This window comes from Wyeomyia smithii, chromosome 2 (genome assembly GCF_029784165.1).
Source record: "Wyeomyia smithii strain HCP4-BCI-WySm-NY-G18 chromosome 2, ASM2978416v1, whole genome shotgun sequence".
Taxonomy (NCBI): Eukaryota; Metazoa; Arthropoda; class Insecta; order Diptera; family Culicidae; genus Wyeomyia; species Wyeomyia smithii.
The window spans coordinates 226,492,059-226,514,775 of NC_073695.1; the positions used below are offsets into that span (position 1 = coordinate 226,492,059).

General features: G+C 38.5%; 3 protein-coding genes across 5 annotated transcripts; all 3 read left to right on the top strand.

Moving 5' to 3' along the window:
* The first annotated feature begins 831 nt into the window (after positions 1-831).
* Positions 832-5,904, top strand: LOC129720441 (uncharacterized). Its single transcript, XM_055671926.1, has 5 exons — positions 832-1,118; positions 1,179-1,246; positions 1,308-3,570; positions 3,613-4,262; positions 4,307-5,904. Exons 3-5 carry the CDS (start codon positions 1,517-1,519, stop codon positions 5,902-5,904), a joined length of 4,302 nt encoding a protein of 1,433 aa, XP_055527901.1. The 5' UTR covers positions 832-1,118; positions 1,179-1,246; positions 1,308-1,516.
* LOC129724353 (uncharacterized) lies at positions 5,850-8,208 on the top strand. Of its 3 annotated transcripts, none has more exons than XM_055679183.1 (4): positions 5,850-7,833; positions 7,894-7,961; positions 8,023-8,092; positions 8,152-8,208. In XM_055679183.1, exon 1 carries the CDS (start codon positions 5,913-5,915, stop codon positions 7,596-7,598), a length of 1,686 nt encoding a protein of 561 aa, XP_055535158.1. In that variant the 5' UTR covers positions 5,850-5,912; the 3' UTR covers positions 7,599-7,833; positions 7,894-7,961; positions 8,023-8,092; positions 8,152-8,208. The 3 variants fall into 3 exon arrangements, with proteins under 3 accessions (XP_055535158.1, XP_055535159.1, XP_055535157.1); XM_055679184.1 differs by having other exon boundaries at positions 5,850-7,706; positions 7,777-7,833; positions 8,023-8,184; XM_055679182.1 differs by having other exon boundaries at positions 8,023-8,184.
* A 2,814-nt stretch (positions 8,209-11,022) lies between these two features.
* On the top strand, positions 11,023-13,061 carry LOC129720442 (pickpocket protein 28-like). Its single transcript, XM_055671927.1, has 3 exons — positions 11,023-11,399; positions 11,463-12,452; positions 12,508-13,061. The coding sequence occupies exons 1-3, from the start codon at positions 11,023-11,025 to the stop codon at positions 12,779-12,781; spliced, it is 1,641 nt and encodes a 546-aa protein (XP_055527902.1). The 3' UTR covers positions 12,782-13,061.
* The last annotated feature ends 9,656 nt before the right edge of the window (positions 13,062-22,717 follow it).

The window sequence follows — 22,717 nt, forward strand, 5'->3', positions numbered from 1 at the left end:
GATTGGTTCTTGAGCTGTGCGAAATTTGTGTTTCATTTTCATTGGATCCCTCCCTTATAGAAGAGGGAGTCGGGTTTCAAACCATTATGTACATATTTGTTACCACTAAAAACATTTACCTGCCAAATTTTGTTTCATTTGGTTGATTAGTTCTCGAGATGTACACAAATTTGTGTTTCATCCAAATATTATGGACATATTAGTTACCCCTTAAAACAGCCACATGCCAAATTCGGTTTCATTTGCTTGGTTTGTTCTTGAGTTGTGCAGAAATTTTTGTTTCATTTGTATGGGACCCCTCCCTTCCAGAAGGGGGAGGGGTCTCAAACTATCATAGGAACCTTTATCGGCACCAAAAACCCCCACATACAAATTTTCACGTCGATCGGTTCGGTAGTTTTCGGGCCTATCATATGGATCAGACAGACTTTTTTTTTATTCTCGCTTATTTTCCGTCGGTCTAGTTCCGCCACTGTTGTGGCCAATCACCGACGCCCAGGGAGGCGACTCCACACCCAGGACCCTAACTCACGACCCGTTTATTAGCGGACCGGCGCCAACGGCTTTATTTCCTCATGCGATGGAAGGCGTGATCCCAGAGATTTTTCGCCTCAGAAAATCTCCCGGTGTCGGCTAGGATTGAATCTAGACCAGCTGGGTTGGTTGTGAGTGGATCACGCCACCTCACAACCATCGACACCTATGTCGGTGGTGGGATTCGAACCCAGGCGTCGAGCGTGGTTGGCGGAGACGTTACCAACCACACTAGGCCCCTGCTCACAGACAGTGTGCGCACCTACGAGCAATGAAAACAATCCTTGCGAAGAATCATACCCCGAGCCGATGGACTTTGATAACAAACGTCAACGGGATGGTGAGTGAGTGAGTAGGTAGACAAATAGAAGGTATAGAATGAGAAATGATCGGTGAGGGTTAATAAATGTAAACAATAATAAAGCAGATTAGAATAGGTTGGATAGAAATAAAAAAGGTAACCTGGAAAGAGCTAAAACGTGGTGCATTTCGAAGAATAAGTGGTTTTTTTGATATATAATTTATAGTTTATGGTGGTGCAGGGAATTAATTTGGATCTAATAGAAATCCCATCGGTTTTTCAAGTGAGTTTTAAATTATTTGTGCGGTGAAAATTATCAAACTCAATAATATAATCACCGTAGGAATACCGTAGGCACCCACAGCTAACCTGAAAAAAGGTGTGAAATATATGTACCACTCGGAATAGAAAGTAAGTGAAGTTAAGAGTTGCTGGATAAGTTTAATTAAAAAACGATGTTCAATATTCGTAGGAGAATTGGAATCCTCAACCGTGCATTTAACCTGTAAGAAAAAGGATTAGTAGGGGGACAAACCGTAAATGTGAGTAACAATGTGAAACCCTGAAAATGAGATAAAATTATTAATAAAGATAACTTTAGTTTTAAGCTGCTACAAACAAAAAGTACTGCTTTAAAAATTGGTGATTGCGACTGGTCTGAACATTTCTTAAAAATTTACGATGCTTCGACCAATCCCTAACCCCGATCCGGAACAGTCAGAAATGAAATGTGAGGTCTGCCAAAGGCAGGATGTGGATGAATCGGAGACATTATTTTGCGATCATTGCCAGCGATCGTTTCATATTGGTTGCTCTGGCGTCTCAGGAGAAGTAAGCGACGTTTCTTGGTGTTGTCCTGAGTGCGCAAACGGTGTTGGTGATGCTATGCTGCAAGAGGAGATTAAAAAGCTCGAAGAGGAGAAAAAAAGGCAGAAGCAAAAGCTTGAAATCGAAAAGATTTTACACCGCAAGCGACTGGAATTTCAACAGGAGATGTTCGAGATGCGCCAGCAACTGGAAAAAGAAAAGCGGGAAATGGAGCTGGAGTTTGAAAAGGCGCAAATGGAAAAGAAAATCGCCGAAGAGGAAGTTCATCAGAAAAAACTCGGGAAATTGCGTACGGAAATGGAGGAGAAGCTGAAACAGCTAAAACTGAAAGGGAAGAAAGGTGCCGTTAATGAAAACAGTCAAGATGGAATTGATGAGGCGGATAAAAATGGTAAAAAGGAAAGATCAAAGGAGAAAAGGCAGAAGGAAGTAAAGTCGGAAACGTCGAAACCAGAAAAGAGAAAGTTCGAAAAGGAAAAGTCGAAGAAAGGAATGCTGGGCAAGACGGAACTGATACCTGCTGAATTTCGAGAATCCTACCAGAAGCACTCAACCCCGAAGGAGGCCGGAAAACCGGCGACAAAGACGACAGGAAGGTTAAGTCTGTTGGACAGTTTCACGGAAGAGCACAGCAAGAACGACACGCCGTTCGGACATCCCGAGGTTCCGAAAGAGAAGAAAAATAAGAAGACGGCCGGTAAACCGGATGAAGAGGAATCGGAGAGTGAAAACGAAATAGAAGAAGAGTCTCCGGAAGAGAGCAGTGAAGAAGAAAGTTCCGACAACGAAGAAAAGGACGATAGTTCTGACTGCGAGGACGAATGCTCAGAATGCTCTGAGGAAGAAGAAGAAGAAACCAGTTCCCGTGTAAAACACCATCAGAAACCGACAATATCTCAGCTATCGTCGCGTCAGTTTCTGTCTCGGAAGCTGCCAACTTTTTCCGGTAAATTAGAAGAGTGGCCACTTTTTATAAGCAGCTACGAGACAACGACAAAAGCGTGTGGTTTCTCAAACGTAGAGAACTTAGCGCGTCTCCAAGAGTGCCTAAAAGGAGAGGCACTGGAGGCGGTTCGAAGCAGACTTCTACTCCCGAAGGCAGTGCCGAAGATTATCGAAACCTTGCGAATGCTGTTTGGTCGTCCAGAAGCGATTCTCAACATGCTTTTATCGAAGATCCGCAACGCGCCCCCTCCGAAAGCAGACAAACTGGCAAGTTTTATTAGCTTTGGGGTACTTGTTCAGCAACTTGCTGATCATTTAGAAGCGACTGGGTTAATTGCTCATCTGGTGAACCCGATGCTCATCCAAGAGTTGACCGACAAGTTGCCCGCAGGAACGCAGATGGAATGGGTGCGGTATCGTAGGAAGTCGGCAATCGTCACGCTAAGCACATTGTCAGATTTCCTGTCCCGTATTGTGAAGGATGCAAGCGAGATCACGTCGATGGGAGAATCGTCTCGGTTCAAGGAACTGAGACCAGAAAAGGGAAGATCGAAGCGGGAACAAGAAGGATTTGTGTACGCTCACGGTGAGGCAGAGCAGAAAGTGCCACCATCGAGAGAAAGGACACCGTGTAGGATTTGCGGAAAAGTAGATCACCGGATCAGGAATTGCGACAGATTCCGCAAACTTCGACTAGCTGATCGTTGGGCAGCTGTGGGACAGTGGAATTTATGTCAACTGTGCTTGAATGAGCACGGAAATTTCCCGTGCAAGCTGAAATTCCGTTGCAACGTCGAAGGCTGCAATGAACGGCACAATCCACTTCTCCATCCGGAGCGATCAGCGAATTGCAATATTCACACCATTATACCGAAGACATCTATAATCTTCCGCATGATGCCGGTCACGATGTACTGCGGAAATACCGTCGTGAACACGATCGCATTTCTGGACGAGGAAATGTAAGAGGACCACACACTGGTGGAAAAGTCACTAGTTACCAGATTGGGAGTACGTGGATCGATCCAACCACTACGAGTGACATGGACAGCCGGAGTATCCCGGGTCGAGAAAGACTCACAGAGAGTGGATCTGATCATCTCCGCCCTAGGATCATCGCAGCGATTCAACATAAAGAGTGCGCACACTGTAGAGAGCCTGAAACTACCGCAGCATTCCCTATCCCTGTCGCAGATCGTGAAGCAGTATGCACATTTACGTGGTCTACCGATAGCCGATTTTCAGCAAGCCGCACCGCAGATTCTCATCGGTTTGAAAGACATCCACCTGTACGCGCCGATAGAATCACGCATAGGTCGACCGGACGAGCCAATAGCGGTCAGATCGAAGCTTGGCTGGACGGTCTATGGTCCAACGGGCACCGGAGCATTGGACAGCGCAACCATCGGGCACCATTCGTGCAGTGTGTTGTCGAATCAGGAGCTCCACGACCTTCTTAGGAGCAACTACACAATGGAAGAATCGGGGATTTCGGCCGCGTTGCTGCCTGAAGCAGAGAAAGACAGAAGAGCTAGGGAGATCATGGAGAAGACGACTGTGAGAGTGAGAGATCGTTTTGAGACAGGCCTGCTATGGGCAGAGGACGACCCCAGTTTTCCCGACAGTTATCCAATGGCAGTGAAGCGTCTGCAGTGTATGGAGAGAAAAATGCAGAAAGATCCTGAACTGTACGACAAGGTTCGCAACATGATTGCCGACTATTTGGGGAGGGTTACGCACACGTAGCCACACCGGCGGAGTTAGCGGAGTTCGACAGTAATAAGGTGTGGTACATTCCCCTGAACGTTGTCTACAACCCGAGGAAAAATAAATATCGCTTGGTGTGGGACGCAAGAGCAGAAGTTGGAGGAGTCTCACTGAACTCGAAACTTCTGAAGGGCCCGGACATGCTAACCGCACTCCCTGCGGTACTCTGCAAGTTCCGTGAACAGAGAATCGGTTTCGGCGCAGATATCAAGGAGATGTACCACCAGATGTTGATGCGGACAGCTGATAAGCGAGTGCTACGTTTTTTGTTCCGAAATGATTCCTCGTCGGCACCGGTGGTGTATGTCATGGACGTAGTGATATTCGGTGCCACCTGCTCGCCGTCGCTGGCGCAGTTCGTTAAAAACCGGAACGCAAAAGAGTTCGCAAAACAGTTCCCGGAAGCTGCAGAGGCTATCGTTGAAAACCACTACGTCGACGACTATTTCGACAGCGCCGAAACTGTTGAAGAAGCAGTGCAGCGGGCGCAAGACGTGCGATATGTGCATTCTAAGGGTGGATTCGAGCTGCGGAACTGGGTGTCCAACTCAGAAACATTTCTTGGAGCTATGGGCGCGCAGAAAACTGGTCAGTGCGTACGATTCTGCGAAGATAAAGAAGCAGATTACGAGCGAGTGCTGGGAATCGTGTGGAATTCGGCCAGCGATGAATTCTCGTTCCCTACAAAGCTGAAGGACGAGCTTGTTCCGTATCTTTCCGGTGAGCGACTACCGACAAAGAGAGTAGTCATGAGCTGTGTCATGAGCTTCTTCGACCCGTTAGGATTGTTGTCCTCCTTCACGTTCTTCGGGAAACTTTTAATCCAGGACTTGTGGCGAAGTGGCTGCGATTGGGACCAGCTAATCGATCGAGAGTGCACTGAAAAATGGAATCAGTGGATCGCCAGGTTACCCGAAGTAGGAGAAGTTCGGATTCCTCGCTGGTATTTTCAAGGTGGGCAGGTCGGTCAAAAAGAATACAGCAACATACAGCTGCATGTCTTTGTTGACGCAAGCGAGAACGCCTACGGTGCCGCGGCGTACTTCCGGATCGAGACGCCTAGCGGTCCAGTGTGCTCTCTGGTGATGGCACGATCAAAAGTGGCACCGTTGAAGCATCTGTCGATTCCTCGCCTGGAGCTGCAAGCGGCCGAGCGAGGAGCTAAGCTCGCCAATTCTATCGTCGAAATGCATTCTCTGGAGGTAAAGCAGCGATACATCTGGAGCGACTCAAAGACAGTGCTGTCGTGGATCCATTCAGACCATCGCCGGTATAAACAGTTCGTCGCTTACCGGATTGGCGAAATCCTTAACCTCACGAAGCTGGACGAATGGCGCTGGGCTCCAACAAAGGTCAATATAGCTGACGCGATGACGAAGTGGGCGAAAAAGCATAGCTTGTGTTCTGATGGACCGTGGTTCCAGATTTCCTCTACCAATCGGAGGACAAATGGCCGAAGCAGGACAGAATCACGCCGAACGTTGCAGAAGAGATTCGGGCTTGTCTCCTGTTCCACGATGTTGCAGTAACAGACCCGATGGTGGATGTTCATAGGTTTTCGAGATGGAAGGTGCTAGTCCGGACGGTAGCATGCGTATTCCGATTTGTGACAAACTGCAGAAGAAAGCGAGATGGATTGAGCATCGAAGCGTTACCGACAACCGACAAGATGAAGAAGCTTGTGAAGAAAAGCATACCGACACTGATGACGCCATTGAAACGAGAGGAGTATCTAAAGGCCGAGACGTACTTATGGAGATCAACGCAGGCAGAGGCCTTCATAGACGAGGTCAAAGCGTTGAAGAAGAATCTGGAGCTCTCAAGCGGCAGCTGGCGACCAATAGAGAAGTGCAGTTCCATCTACAGCCTAAGTCCATTCCTAGACGAGCAAGAGGTCTTGCGAATGGAGGGTAGAACGGCGCGAGGATCGTCTCTACCATTCGAGCTTAGGTTCCCAATTATTCTGCCGAAGAAACATTCGGTGACCGACAAGCTACTCGAGCACTATCACCAGCAACTTGCCCACGGGAACGTAGAAACTGCCGTCAATGAACTGCGACAGCGATTCTACATTCCAAGTATGCGGACGAGGATGAAGCAGATTGGGAAGGCATGCGTCTGGTGTAAAGTGAAGAAGTGTCAGCCGCAGAACCCACGTATGGCCCCGCTCCTGAAGTCACGTGTCACGCCGAATTTGCCACCGTTCAGCCACACTGGTGTAGATTATTGTGGACCGTTTACGGTAACCGTCGGACGCAGATCGGAGAAGAGATACATCTGCTTGTTTACTTGCATGTCAACTAGGGCTGTCCACCTCGAAGTAGCTCACAGCTTGACGACACAATCGTGTCTAATGGCTATCCGACGTTTCGTGTGTCGTAGAGGCAAGCCGTTGGAGTTCTACTCCGATAACGGGACGAACTTCCAAGCAGCCAGCAAAGAAGTCATGAAGCAGATAGCAATGGATCTTGAAGACGCCTTCCCCGATGCCAGAACTCGGTGGAACTTTAACCCACCAAGCGCACCTCACATGGGCGGGGTCTGGGAGCGGTTGGTCCGCTCTCTTAAGACTGCACTGAGCGTTCTCAACGGTGGGCGAAAGCTGACTGATGAAATTCTATTGACTACACTTGCGGAAGCGGAAGACTTGATCAACTCGCGCCCTCTAACGTACGTGTCATTGGAGCCGGGAGTAGATGAAGCCCTGACGCCGAATCACTTCATTCGGGGCGTCGGCACACAGGTGGAACATGTCGTTCAACCAACAAGCGAAGCAGAAGCTCTACGTGATCGTTACAAGCAGTCGCAATCACTAGCGGACGCGCTGTGGAAACGGTGGGTCAACGAGTACTTGCCGTCCATCAACCAGAGGACGAAGTGGCATTCGGAGTCACCGCCACTAAGCCGTGGGGACTTAGTCTACGTAGCTGATGATACCATACGGAAGAACTGGGTACGTGGCATCGTCATCGAAACCATCCAAGGCACGGATGGAAGGATCAGGCAGGCGATAGTCAGGACTGCTAAGGGTGAGTGCAGGCGGCCAGTAGTGAAGCTCGCGGTGCTGGAAGTCCAGGATCGTAAATCTGGATTGGAGGCATCCCCACCAGAGTTACGAGGAGGGGGTATGTGCGCACCTACGAGCAATGAAAACAATCCTTGCGAAGAATCATACCCCGAGCCGATGGACTTTGATAACAAACGTCAACGGGATGGTGAGTGAGTGAGTAGGTAGACAAATAGAAGGTATAGAATGAGAAATGATCGGTGAGGGTTAATAAATGTAAACAATAATAAAGCAGATTAGAATAGGTTGGATAGAAATAAAAAGGTAACCTGGAAAGAGCTAAAACGTGGTGCATTTCGAAGAATAAGTGGTTTTTTTGATATATAATTTATAGTTTATGGTGGTGCAGGGAATTAATTTGGATCTAATAGAAATCCCATCGGTTTTTCAAGTGAGTTTTAAATAATTTGTGCGGTGAAAATTATCAAACTCAATAATATAATCACCGTAGGAATACCGTAGGCACCCACAGCTAACCTGAAAAAAGGTGTGAAATATATGTACCACTCGGAATAGAAAGTAAGTGAAGTTAAGAGTTGCTGGATAAGTTTAATTAAAAAACGATGTTCAATATTCGTAGGAGAATTGGAATCCTCAACCGTGCATTTAACCTGTAAGAAAAAGGATTAGTAGGGGGACAAACCGTAAATGTGAGTAACAATGTGAAACCCTGAAAATGAGATAAAATTATTAATAAAGATAACTTTAGTTTTAAGCTGCTACAAACAAAAAGTACTGCTTTAAAAATTGGTGATTGCGACTGGTCTGAACAGACAGACTTGACTGCATTTTTATAAGTAAAGATTACAACATCAATATTTTAGAACCTAAAGAGTGAATATACATTTAATGGATTGAAGCGTTCATGTAAATCTATTTTTACAAATAAAAAGTTGAATGAGAAAGGCTGGGTCTGACCGCTAAGTGGATTAATTTAGGTTTTTATTTCTAATTTAGTTTTTTTTCTATTTTCATCAATTTGATTCTTAACGTCCATTAATTACGTAACGGAAAAACTACTTTCAACTCGCCTCTTTTTTGAGAATAAAAATTCTTGCTATACATAAACTAGTCTGGATTTTAAATAACCGAACCATATATAATCGAGTCTATATATTGAGTCCGATCTGGATGTCTTGATATTTTAAATATCAAGACAGTCAATTAAAAAATTGGAAATTATCAAGACTCTTAGATGTCCAATAATGAAAAAAAAACTCTTCAATTCGCCTTTTTCTGAACTTATCTGAAATATTTTATCCAATAATTTAAATAGAGCAAATGTTATACTTTTAATTTGATGAAATAATTTCAAAACTTCGTTCAAAATTTCAAAGAAACACAAATTTGGAATATCTATTTTTCAAAATTCTAGTTAGTTCAATTGAACTCCAAAAAATTAAAAGGCCTAAACTCAACGAAAAACGCACCAGACAAAACTGTTCGTAAAAAATTAATTTTAAGTCGGATTTTCTTCAAACTTTCAGGGAATGAACTATTACATATGGATTAGGTTCGGCATAATTACTTTATTCGATTTTCTTTCCATCGCATACCTGAGATGTTCCCTTAAGACCCCTTATTACATTTTGTGCAATGGTGGAACAGTTTTTTTCGGTCATTTTTATCCATTTTCTCTTCGACTTCAACTCGTTCTCAAACACCTTGGACGATTTTCCAACTTTGGTCTTTGTTATGGCCCAAAATTTTTCCACCGGATGAATCTCTGGTGAGTTTGAAAGGTTGGAGGTTTTTGGTACAAAAACAACATTATTGTCTCTGTACCAATCCAACGTTGATCGCGCGTAATGGCATGAAGCCAGGTCCGATCAAAATAATGTTTCTCCTCCGTGGGACCACAAAAAGGTAGGTTTCGTCATCCATAACCACGCACGTCGGATTCATTAACCACTCTCGATACAGCTTCCTTGCGCGGTGTTGTGCCGCCGTGTTTTATTGAGCACGCCGGTTCGGTGCATTTCGGACCGTAAATGCACAAGGCCCAGCTCATGGTTTGCTGAATTGGTTTGCTGAACGAACCAAGTGGAACACTTTGCCTTCAGAGCCGCGTCGCAAATCGAAAGGCTCGGATTACGCTTGAAATATTCCAACACCTTCCGGGCCTTCAAAAAGTCAGCTGTCTGCAATTTTCTTACACTTCCAGCCCGCCGCTCGATCGTCTGGGACACCTTCCGATCTTTCGATAAATCTCATGGTCGCATCTCTGACGATTTTCTTCTTGTTTCGACGACATCTCAATAACCACTGTATCGATTGTTATGAAATTTTGCGCGTATAATTAACACTCCAAACTAGTTATAGCCAGCTTTTCATTAGTTTTCACCCACGAACACAACTCTAACTACACGGATGAAAATTGTGCATCATTTCCTGTACAGGCATTCTAGAAAATCTTGTTAACACATAACCATTACTATTTGAAGTTGCGCAAAGTGAACAAATAGTAGAAGAGGAGTTGAAAACTTTTGAGATTTATTATATTGAACATTTACATTATAATGTTCTCCATTATACAGAATGATAACAATAAACAATAATTCATTCACTCTTTTATCTTACATAAAATATCAAAACAGACAAGACACAAACTGAGACATAATTTGACGCATTAATTAAGTAAAATCTATTACTGGATTTCGAATATAATTAGGTCAATACCTACTGGTTGGTTGAACATTTGGAAGAATTTAATTTATACCCAATATACATAGTATTGATTTATTACTTCAAAACTAACTACATCTTCACAAACCCGTAAACCATCCACGATCCTAATCGTTCCAGCAAACGTCTTAGTTAGCATAAATATAAATTGTTCATACTACGCATTGCCTTCCGTGTATTTACATAAACGGATCCCATTCCAAACACCCATAAATTGCCGGCAAACGATCACTTAATGCTCTTTTGCAGGCGTTTCTTCGGTTTCATTCCGTAGACGTCGTATACGATCACCAGTGCACTCCTTTTGCATCGCAACAGATCAACAATGCACATAGGCTGGTCATTGGTGCTTTGTCGAGTTATGAGTTGATTATTGTTGGTTTATGAGTGTTGAATAACCTTCAAATTACCGTGGGTGATAATCGGAGCAGCTGCGAATTTTTGGCACGATGCGTCTTGGTGAAGACGGCTTGCTGAATCGATTCAGCAAGTTTAATTATTTACGCTACCAGAATGGCTAAATTACAAAGTTTGTACAATTTTGTGTGCTTTCAGCTACAAAGAAAAAAGACTTTAGTGTCGGGCTGCAAAATCGAAAAAAAATTGTCAAACCACATCGACCTAGAAATTACCATGTCTACTTTTTTGACCTTGTCATATAGTTTCCATCAGAATGCATTTTTCCATGCGTTCCTGCATGTATTATGTCATGGCATTAATTACGTTCACATGTTTTACGCAAAATATAGGAAGCAAAAGGGAAGTACTGCTAATAACATGGTTGTAACAATTTACCCCACCTGTTGAATATTCATTACGGCTAGAACTAGACGCTCACTTAGACAATCCTTTCTTCCATCACCATCAATCATTGTTGACTTCCAGAGCGGACAGGATGAAACGCTGCCGAGCGAATTCCGTCCGAGCCGAAACGAAAAAGCTTCTGCTAGAATATTGTTCGAACAGTTCTGTGCACGGTGTGCGCTATTTTGGTTGCAGTGAACGCACCTGGTGTGAAAAAATCTGGTGGATTATAGTTTTTGTGCTGTCGATCGTGAGTTGCACTTTTTTGATCAATAAAATATACCGAAAATGGGATGAAACGCCAGTGATTGTGAGTTTCGCTGAAAAAACGACCCCGGTATGGCAGATTCCGTTCCCGGCCGTAACTATTTGTTCGCAGACTAAAGTTCAAAGTCGCCACCTAAACTTCGCGCATGATTTTGAGCAGCACTATGAATTTTTCAAGCAAGGCTACTCGGACGTCAATGTGTAAGCGAGAGAAAAATGACTTGCCGTTCGTTACATGGTTTCAATTACATTTCTACATTTCAGCACGAGTAACTACCTAGCTATGTTCCAGTTATGCGAAGTATCCTTTTTTTCTACCTTCTTGCGACCATTCTACCTACCGAACAAAACCAGCCCTCATAGTTATGGGACTCTAATTAGAAATATGTCTATACCAATGTTTGATTCGATAACGTTTTGCACTATTCATAGTACCCGCGTACCATGTGCGCTTATGTATTCAACCTCCATGACAGAGGAAGGAATATGTGCTACGTTTAACAGTTTAGCGGCAGACGATTTACTCCGCACAGAAATAATACAACAAGAAGACCCTTATCTATCTGAAGACCACGAGTCACCCTACTGGACTCTAGAGCAAGGATATTCCCCGAAAGCTAACCTCGATTCCTATCCGCACCGATCGGTTGGTGCTGGCTACGCGGCCGGTATATCACTAATACTTCAGATCGAGGACGAAAATCTAGAATACATTTGCAGTGGACCTGTGCAAGGATTTAAGATTCTGCTGCATTCACCTGCTGATTATCCCCAGATATCGAAAAAATTCGTACACGTACCAATGAACCAGGACGTAACGATTGCTGTGAAACCACAAATGACAACTACCACACGTAGTTTGGAAAGCTACACTCCGGAACGACGACAGTGTTTCTTCAATCACGAACGCTATCTGCAGTTCTTCCGAGTCTACACCCAGGACAACTGCGAGCTGGAATGCTTAACTAACTACACACTGCAGTATTGCGGTTGTGTTCGATTCTCAATGCCCCGAACTAATCTTACCGCTGTATGTGAATCCAACCAGATTAGTTGCATGTTAAACGCCGAGAAGCAACTGCTCGAAATGGACGTCGTGAAGGATAAAAACAACCAAACCAAGAACTTTCGAGCAAACTGTAATTGCCTAGTGGCGTGCACTTCAACACAATACGATGCAGAAATTACGCAAACCGATTTCAATTGGATCAACTGGTTGAAGGCTTTCAAAATACCAACGAACGAAACTGTGGGGTGATGCAATCAGACTTTGAAAAATTCGTTTTTGTTTGAATAATATTCGTTCCAGATACCAAATCGCCAGACTCTCGATCTACTTCAAGGAAGCCCAGTTCATGACGGCGAAGCGCAGTGAGCTATACGGATTAACGGACTTCCTAGCAAACTGTGGAGGTCTGCTGGGTCTCTGCATGGGTGTCAGTTTACTTAGCTTGGTAGAGCTTTTTTACTTCTGCTCAATTCGACCGTTCATGCTGTGGAGAAAGCCAAAACCTCGAAGAAGACAACTCGCAGACACTCTCCCGACGATTAAGCTGCTGTCGATAGCCACTAAACGTGACTGAGCTGTTCTCTATTGATTCTTAATCATTTAGTGGTTCAATAGTTCTTGCACAATTTACAGGATGTAATCAAAGTCGAGTTGTCCAGTCATGCCCTGCATTTCCGCAGTTTTTTGCAATATTCAGCTTAAATACACAATGCACTCAATGTCTACTAATAAGAGAAAATATTACATGAAATTTTCATCAAGTTTTAAAGTTATGTACTAGTAAAATATAATATCATCTTTGTTGTTTTGATAAATAAAGATTTGTTTTGTTGTATCAAAACTTTTGAGTTCAAGATGTTTAGATTGTTTTTTATCTTCTAAACTATCAACCTTTGATCTTTTAATTTTTTTGACCGACCCACTTTTCTTTCTACGCAAACACTTTATTTTTCCCATTTTTTCATACAGTTCATTTCTCTCGGATGACTGCTCGAAAATAGTTTTCTAAGCTCACTTCGTTTTCAAATCCTACGCCCTCCACTGGCTGCTTTATTATCAATTAATTTAATTACAAAGCACAACGTATAAATAAACACTGGCTGGAAGCGAAACAATATTCCAGCTATGAGTGCAAACTATTTTTCTTCTTCTATTTACTACTACCCATCGTTGTCTACTTTGGCCTCACGGCTACCACCATTTGTAACGGCAACATCGTTCCTCCTCGTGCTGTATGATGCGCCTGATATGAAAGGTGCATGTGCTTTCCAATTAAAACGATTTTCGGTAGAGTAGCGAACCGTTGAGGAGCAATGCGATGAACCGTTTCCTGTCTTTCGGGCGAGCTGCTGTTGCCGTGCCGAGGATGGCTCCGCCTCGGGGAGCCATTCACAGCCGTGTTCATGTTCAAGAAATGTCTAAATCTTTACGACGATAGATCGAGAGAAGATGTGTGAGTGTGTTATCGATCATTGTCCAATTTTATTTATCTTCAATCTCCTCATGTTTTTCACCCTCATTGCTTCACATCACGTAGCAAAAATCTCTCCCGGTTTCTTGTTTTAATGAGTTATAAATTATTAACACGATAGTAGAAAAGTCGAAACTTTTATTGCATTGAAAGCAATAGTAATTTATCGCTACAGGTGCCTAACTGTTACTAACTGTGCCATTCCTAGTCGTGATAAACATTAGCATAAATTAACAATCGAAGCTTAGATCAAACGTTAAGCTCACAACAGTTGAGTTTGGCACTGCAACTTCATGTGACATGTTTGGCATTGTCACTTCAAGAACTTCCAGACCAAATTTACTTTTTACTTTTCATTTTTGACTTTCACTTTTGACTATTGACATTTTGTTTTTTACTTTTTACTAGGGTGGTTTACCGGTATAACAAAAACTGGTAAAACCGATATTTTTTCAATACCGAAATACCGGTATTGGAGAGGCGGAGAAACCGGTATTTTCGGTATTTTTCTTTAAATTAAAAAGAAAAAACTTGGTACATTATTCATAAATCATTGTAAGGCTAATGAATGCTACCCACTAAGGTAGGCGTTACAAATCACATGACGATGTATATAATAAATAAATTTAAACACAAGCCACATTGAATATCAATTAACCCTTAACTATCTATCAATTTTTCTTATCTTTTTGTTTGTTCTGCTTAGATTCAGACGATCTGTTTGTGTGTATCGATAATATGTCAAAAAACTTCATATCAATAAAGCAAAACATTTATTTTTTTAAGTAGAACAGCTAATCTATTTACACACTCATACTCACAGAGGCAACTCACGGGTTTTGAACATACCAGTTTAACGACAAATTATGAAAATCATAGTTTGAGGCAGAAATCACAATCACGTCAGTGAAAAAACGCAAGTCATTATTCATTTAATGTTATTTTAGGTAAAACTAAAAAATGGTGAATAAATATAAATTTGGAATAGAAATTAAGTTTTGTTGATACAAAGTGTTCACAGGATGAAATGAAATTGATGAAATTTATGCTTTTTATATAATTTTCCTATATTTTTACTCATTTCAAATATTGATTTCTATTTCAGTTACAAACTTGTTCACATGACACATTTTTCGTTTCTCCATCAGGAGCTAAAATAATAAAATAAATATAATAATAAATATTTGGACGAACTGTTTAAAAAGGTTTGAACAGAATAAAGAAGTATTTACTTATGATTTCTTCGGATTCGTAAAAGGTAAATTCTGGCCTGATCATCATTTCTTTTTTTTCCTTCATTCATATATTCTTCTCAACAGTTTGAAATATTGTTTTTCGAAGAATTTTAAAGTTATTCACTAATTTGAAACTAAGTTTTGCAATGTGAAAGAAAATTGAAATAAAAATCTTTATTTTTTTTTGTTAACATGAGTTTCGAAATTATGTTCTTAGTAATCATATCACTAGATTCATTTATTGAAGTTTTTCAAACATACACAACAAATTTATCCAGTGTTGTATCGAGATCGTATACCACGAGAGATCAAAACAATGGTCGCAGAGGTCCAAATCTTACAAAAAAAAAATCTGGATCGTAATGAAGCATAGGTACTCATAAATGCAAAAACATAATTATTCAGCGACACGTCCAGACATAGATGCAACTTTAAACTTTAAACTTCAAACTTTAAACTTTAAACTTTAAACTTTAAACTTTAAACTTTAAACTTTAAACTTTAAACTTTAAACTTTAAACTTTAAACTTTAAACTTTTAACTTTTAACTTTTAACTTTTAACTTTAAACTTTAAACTTTAAACTTTTAACTTTTAACTTTTAACTTTTAACTTTTAACTTTGAACTTTAAACTTTAAACTTTAAACTTTAAACTTTAAACTTCAAACTTTAAACTTTTAACTTTCAACTTTTAACTTTTAACTTTTAACTTTTAACTTTTAACTTTTAACTTTTAACTTTTAACTTTTAACTTTTAACTTTTAACTTTTAACTTTTAACTTTTAACTTTTAACTTTTAACTTTTAACTTTTAACTTTTAACTTTTAACTTTTAACTTTTAACTTTTAACTTTTAACTTTTAACTTTTAACTTTTAACTTTTAACTTTTAACTTTTAACTTTTAACTTTTAACTTTTAACTTTTAACTTTTAACTTTTAACTTTTAACTTTTAACTTTTAACTTTTAACTTTTAACTTTTAACTTTTAACTTTTAACTTTTAACTTTTAACTTTTAACTTTTAACTTTTAACTTTTAACTTTTAACTTTTAACTTTTAACTTTTAACTTTTAACTTTTAACTTTTAACTTTTAACTTTTAACTTTTAACTTTTAACTTTTAACTTTTAACTTTTAACTTTTAACTTTTAACTTTTAACTTTTAACTTTTAACTTTTACTTTTAACTTTTAACTTTTAACTTTTAACTTTTAACTTTTAACTTTTAACTTTTAACTTTTAACTTTTAACTTTTAACTTTTAACTTTTAACTTTTAACTTTTAACTTTTAACTTTTAACTTTTAACTTTTAACTTTTAACTTTTAACTTTTAACTTTTAACTTTTAACTTTTAACTTTTAACTTTCAACTTTTAACTTTTAACTTTCAACTTTTAACTTTTAACTTTTAACTTTTAACTTTTAACTTTTAACTTTTAACTTTTAACTTTTAACTTTTAACTTTTAACTTTTAACTTTTAACTTTTAACTTTTAACTTTTAACTTTTAACTTTTAACTTTTAACTTTTAACTTTTAACTTTTAACTTTTAACTTTTAACTTTTAACTTTTAACTTTTAACTTTTAACTTTTAACTTTTAACTTTTAACTTTTAACTTTTAACTTTTAACTTTTAACTTTTAACTTTTAACTTTTAACTTTTAACTTTTAACTTTCAACTTTTAACTTTCAACTTTTAACTTTTAACTTTTAACTTTTAACTTTCAACTTTTAACTTTTAACTTTTAACTTTTAACTTTTAACTTTTAACTTTTAACTTTTAACTTTTAACTTTTAACTTTTAACTTTTAACTTTTAACTTTTAACTTTTAACTTTTAACTTTTAACTTTTAACTTTTAACTTTTAACTTTTAACTTTTAACTTTTAACTTTTAACTTTTAACTTTCAACTTTTGACTTTTAACTTTTAACTTTTAACTTTTAACTTTTAACTTTTAACTCTTAACTTTTAACTTTTAACTTTTAACTTTTAACTTTTAACTTTTAACTTTTAACTTTTAACTTTTAACTTTTAACTTTTAACTTTTAACTTTTAACTTTTAACTTTTAACTTTTAACTTTTAACTTTTAACTTTTAACTTTTAACTTTTAACTTTTAACTTTTAACTTTTAACTTTTAACTTTTAACTTTTAACTTTTAACGTTTAACTTTCAACTTTTAACTTTTAACTTTTAACTTTTAACTTTTAACTTTTAACTTTTAACTTTTAACTTTTAACTTTTAACTTTTAACTTTTAACTTTTAACTTTTAACTTTTAACTTTTAACTTTTAACTTTTAACTTTTAACTTTTAACTTTTAACTTTTAACTTTTAACTTTTAACTTTTAACTTTCAACTTTTAACTTTTAACTTTCAACTTTTAACTTTTAACTTTTAACTTTTAACTTTTAACTTTTAACTTTTAACTTTTAACTTTTAACTTTTAACTTTTAACTTTTAACTTTTAACTTTTAACTTTTAACTTTTAACTTTTAACTTTTAACTTTTAACTTTTAACTTTTAACTTTTAACTTTTAACTTTTAACTTTTAACTTTTAACTTTTAACTTTTAACTTTTAACTTTTAACTTTTAACTTTTAACTTTTAACTTTTAACTTTTAACTTTTAACTTTTAACTTTTAACTTTTAACTTTTAACTTTTAACTTTTAACTTTTAACTTTTAACTTTTAACTTATAACTTTTAACTTTTAACTTTTAACTTTTAACTTTTAACTTTTAACTTTTAACTTTTAACTTTTAAATTTTAACTTTTAACTTTTAACTTTTAACTTTTAACTTTTAACTTTTAACTTTTAACTTTTAACTTTTAACTTTTAGCTTTTAACTTTTAACTTTTAACTTTTAACTTTTAACTTTTAACTTTTAACTTTTAACTTTTAACTTTTAACTTTTAACTTTTAACTTTTAACTTTTAACTTTTAACTTTTAACTTTTAACTTTTAACTTTTAACTTTTAACTTTTAACTTTTAACTTTTAACTTTTAACTTTTAACTTTTAACTTTTAACTTTTAACTTTTAACTTTTAACTTTTAACTTTTAACTTTTAACTTTTAACTTTTAACTTTTAACTTTTAACTTTTAACTTTTAACTTTTAACTTTTAACTTTTAACTTTTAACTTTTTACTTTTAACTTTTAACTTTTAACTTTCAACTTCTAACTATTTACTTTCTACTTTGAACTTTTAATATTTTAGTTTTTATTTTTAACTGTTGATTTTTCATTTATTATTTTTTACATTTTATTTTTTACCGTTTACATATTTTTTATTTGTTTGCTTCCAATTTTCGAACAATACAGTCATACCTCAATACAGGTCGGACTCGATAATCCGGAGACTCGATTATCCGGAATATTAGACTCGATTATCCGATTTTTTTTTATTTTGTGTCCGTTTTCAATTTTTATTCCAGAATATAGTCTTTATCATCCCTGTTGGCATATTTGTTACCATTTAAGTCACTTCCGGCATGTTTGGGACATGTTCGAATTAAATGAAAAAATTAATGTCCAATTTTTTTTTGCTTCTCAAGATTTTACCCTTTTTTGCATCAGAAATAACTTCTGGTTACGCCACTGGATCATACAAGTATATAAAGAAAAGAAATATTTATTTTATGTTCCATAAACGCAAAATTTCAGTATTTTTGTGTGATTCGATTATGCGGAAAACTCGATTATCTGGGATGAAAAATTTTTTGATGTTCCGGATAATCGAGTCCGACCTGTATAAGGCAACCTCGATATAAGGCAACCTCGATATAACGTAACTCGATATAACGTAACTTTTACCTCGATATAACGTAGCTTTGGAAATGTATTTAAATTGAAAATAAATAATACAGCAACTGTTTTTGTGGTATAAATTGCTTCAAAAAATGTTTGTAGTAAGTTTTAAAATTAATGAAACTAATGCGAAAATTGTCCTAAATGGGCATAAGAAAGGTTTAAAAATACTAATAGGTGATGGAAAATAGGTTTTCACGCATCCTTCAGTAACAATTCACAGTCTTGCATCAATTAGAAAAAAATTTTTTTTTGCTTGTTGAAATTTTCTCTAAATGGGCATAAGAAAGGTAAAAAATACTGATAGGTGATGGGAAATAGGTTTTTGCGCGTCTTTGAGAAACCGTCAACAGTCTTGCAACAATTAAAAAACATTTTTTTTTGCTTGTTGAAAATTGTCCTCAATGGGCATAAAATGGTTTAAAATTACTGATAGGTGATGGGAAATAGGTTTTCACGCATCTTTGAGTAACATGTATATCAATTGAAAAAAAAAAATTTGCTTCTGAAAATATTCCTAAATGGGCATTAGAAAGGTTTAAAAATACTGATAGGTGATAGAAAATGGGTTTTCGTGCATATGGCGTCGTACACAAATTACGTAACGCATGTAGGGGGGGGGGAGGGGGGTTGAGTCTGCGTTACTTATTGTTACCTAGGGGGGAGGGGGGGTAGTAGAGACAGTTACGTAACTGTGATGTTTGCTCGAAATTGAAAACTTCGGAGGGGGTCAGGCTGATCAGCGTTACGTAATTTTAGGGGGGGAGTCATGTCGAAAGTTACCTATCGTTACATAGGGAGGGAGGGGGTCTGAAATCTAGATTTTTAGCGTTACGTAATTTGTGTACGACGCCTATAGACCATTTTACGAACTGACAGGTGTCACGGATCCTGCTGATATTGATGCTGCTTTTACGTGCGTTATGTCAGCGGTTCCGAGCTTCCTGTCAAAATTTCATTCATGAATTGAGTTTAAAAACGTCTCGTAAAATGGTCTATTTGAGTAATCATTAACATTCTTGCATAAAATTAAAAAAAAATTTTTTGGCTTCGATATAACGTTACTCGATATAACGTAACGAAAATAAAAATAAAGTTGCCTTATATTTAGTAAAAATAAAGTTGCCTTATATTTATTATACTTCTAGTAAGAAGATCGTATCGATACTTGAAACGAATCTGTTCTGTTTAAACTTACGCTTTCTCTACTCACCGCTTGGAAGCATGACTAATATCTATTTTCAGTTCAACTTACGAGTTGCATGCAACGTTGTACGCAATGCAATGAAACGTAAAGCCGCTTTACTGGAAGAAAGAACTTTGCCAAAAGCGTACAACGCAATGTTGCCAGGACTTTTTTATTATGTACAAATAAAACTTAATAATCTTTTGAAGTTCACTATGCATACTGCTATGCATATGTAAATGAAACAACAGTCTAGTCAGAAGCTGGAGCTCATCTCAGATGATGTAAGTATTAATAAAAACTGACGGTTATAGCGAACAAAAACACACTCATTTCATCGCCACTTTTCCATCAATCCCGTCTGGCTTGTGGCTTGCCTTTGGTCAAAAAAGAGTTTCTTTCTATTATTATAGAACCAGAGTACGAAGAATTAATATCATTATGTAAGTCCAGCCGTCGTGACCTCAATAAACATGTCTTCACGCAAATGCTTTTTTGTTGTTTTTTCAACCCGCGCGCGCGATCGATCTGAACATCCCGCAATAAGCATAAGAAGATACCCCAGCCCATAAATCTGTCCGCATGACCCTGTGATCGCGAGTCAGCACCCTTCGTTTATTATCACTAATTAAGCAGCACGAAGTGCTGTAGTACACGCGTACCTCTCCAGTCGTCCGTGTCTCCTCATCGCTGCGGCCGGCAGCATGCCAGGGAGAAAGGGAGGCGCCACTCATAGTTTACCGGTTCCGTCTAATCGAACTAGGAAGGTATGGGGCTATGGAAGGAAACAACCATATGGGAGCAACGTGGTGTTACAACCGTTTTTCGGAATCACGACAGCGTGAAGTAAAACAACGGGCCTTAAGTGGAATTGATTTAGAACTACTGATTCATCTTTATTCAACCTTGTACAGCACGAAATCTTAGAAACTAAACAAACCAAAAAATAGTAAAACGGTAGTCGGTTTATTGCTCGTCGCTTCAAGGGAACGATTATCTAGAGCAGTGCAGTGACCCTCGACACAGGTGCTATCTAGGACCAATAAAATTCCCATTATATGTAATTGGAATATAATTCGCTTTGTAATAAGTTTCCAATAGTCCACAATTCTACTTCGTACGAAGGATTAACTGTGGCAGTAAAAGGAAAACGCAGTCAAATCAATTACCTCACCAGCAAAGAGCGCGCGTTTGTATAAATTATTCACCGCGAAAGGTAGATGATCTCATTCTATGACCGTATGGCGTCCAGTGCGTGGCGGGGCTATTCATTCCATGCCACTCCACGCCGCAACTCACTTTTTCCGCATGGTGTGATGATGATTGTGAAGAAATTGCCTCGGACAGTGAACAAGTGAAAATCAACAGCTAAACTAGTACCTTCAGCCTAGCCTAGCCATGGTTGGATAGCTATTTGACAAAAAAGACTCACATCCAATCTCCTGTCCGGGGGGAGCTTCGACATTCTTTTGTTTCCTAGAGTTTTTTTCACTGCTTTGTTTGCTCATTAAAAGTAATGGAGTTATTAGCAAAAAAGAGCGGCATTCACTAGTTGGTAGGTCGTTTTGCTACCTTTCTAGGACCAATGCGTTTTTCTCTTCGTTTTGTGAATAATATAGTCAAGTAACAAATAAGAACTCGACAGCTGTCATTAATGCAGAATATATTATTCCAATATTTCTTTGATAAACCCACTGTAATGAGATGAGATAATCAGTTGTTCATAACATTGTTTTTAGGAATTGACTTATGTAGTTATAAATAAATGATACAAATTAACAGAATCAACCGAAGCCCTCCTATCGGTACGCGGCGAATAGTTTAGAACCCTTCAAAAACTACTAACAAATTTGGCTTTTTTTGCAAAATATACGCTTCAGAGAATTGAGCATTTACTGAGCTATGTGAAATACTATCACTAAACAAGAGTTATTTAGAATTCATGTCATAACATGTTTCAATATTAGGATTGATAGAGAGCACAGAAGGGAATTTCAAAGTGCTAAAATAAAATAAAATAAACAATAGACTAAAAATACTTACAATGAAACGTAACAGAGATGGACTTGAAAATTAATACAAGTTTCGAGTAGTGGGCCGACGCCAGATCCGGCCAGCAGGGCCGGATTTAGACGCTATGGAGCCCGGGGCAAATTTGTTTGTGAGGCCCTCTTTTCTTAAAACATTTAGAGGTAACGTTCTGGAAGGTGACGAACAAAAAAAGGTCGCCCTAGGATTAGGGGGGCCCTTTCAATCGGGAGGCTCGGGGCATTTGCCCCCTTTGCCCCCCCCCCCCCCCTCAAATCCGGGCCTGCCGGCCAGAAAACCGAAGACGCGAGTACTCTTTCGGTATTTCTTGATGAACGACGCAACTTCCGGCAGGCACTTCGTACTATAAATTTACCCGTCCACAACCAGTCCGGAGCGAAAGAAGAACGGTTTTGATGTCCCCTTCTCGCTGATGGTGTGTAAAATGAACGTCACCTCGGTGCTCGCTTTCTTCGTGGGGGAAGTAAAATACGAAGTGCCTTGCCAGTCGTTGCCATCCACAGTGCGATAGGACTCGTCGTCCATCACTACCGCCACATCGCGATCCGCCGGGAAAATCAAATTGACGACCTAATTCAATCGCTGCCGCTGCTTCAATGCCTGTAGCTTCGAGATCAGTAGACGCAAGTGACGCTTGCTGACATGTTTTTCAATGTTCGCCAGGTACTTTTTCACTGTTTGGCCGGTTGCACCGACATGCCGGCCAAGCGCACGCAGCGATGTAGCCAATTTTCCCTCGGTTTTCCTCTCCAGCATCCTTTGGA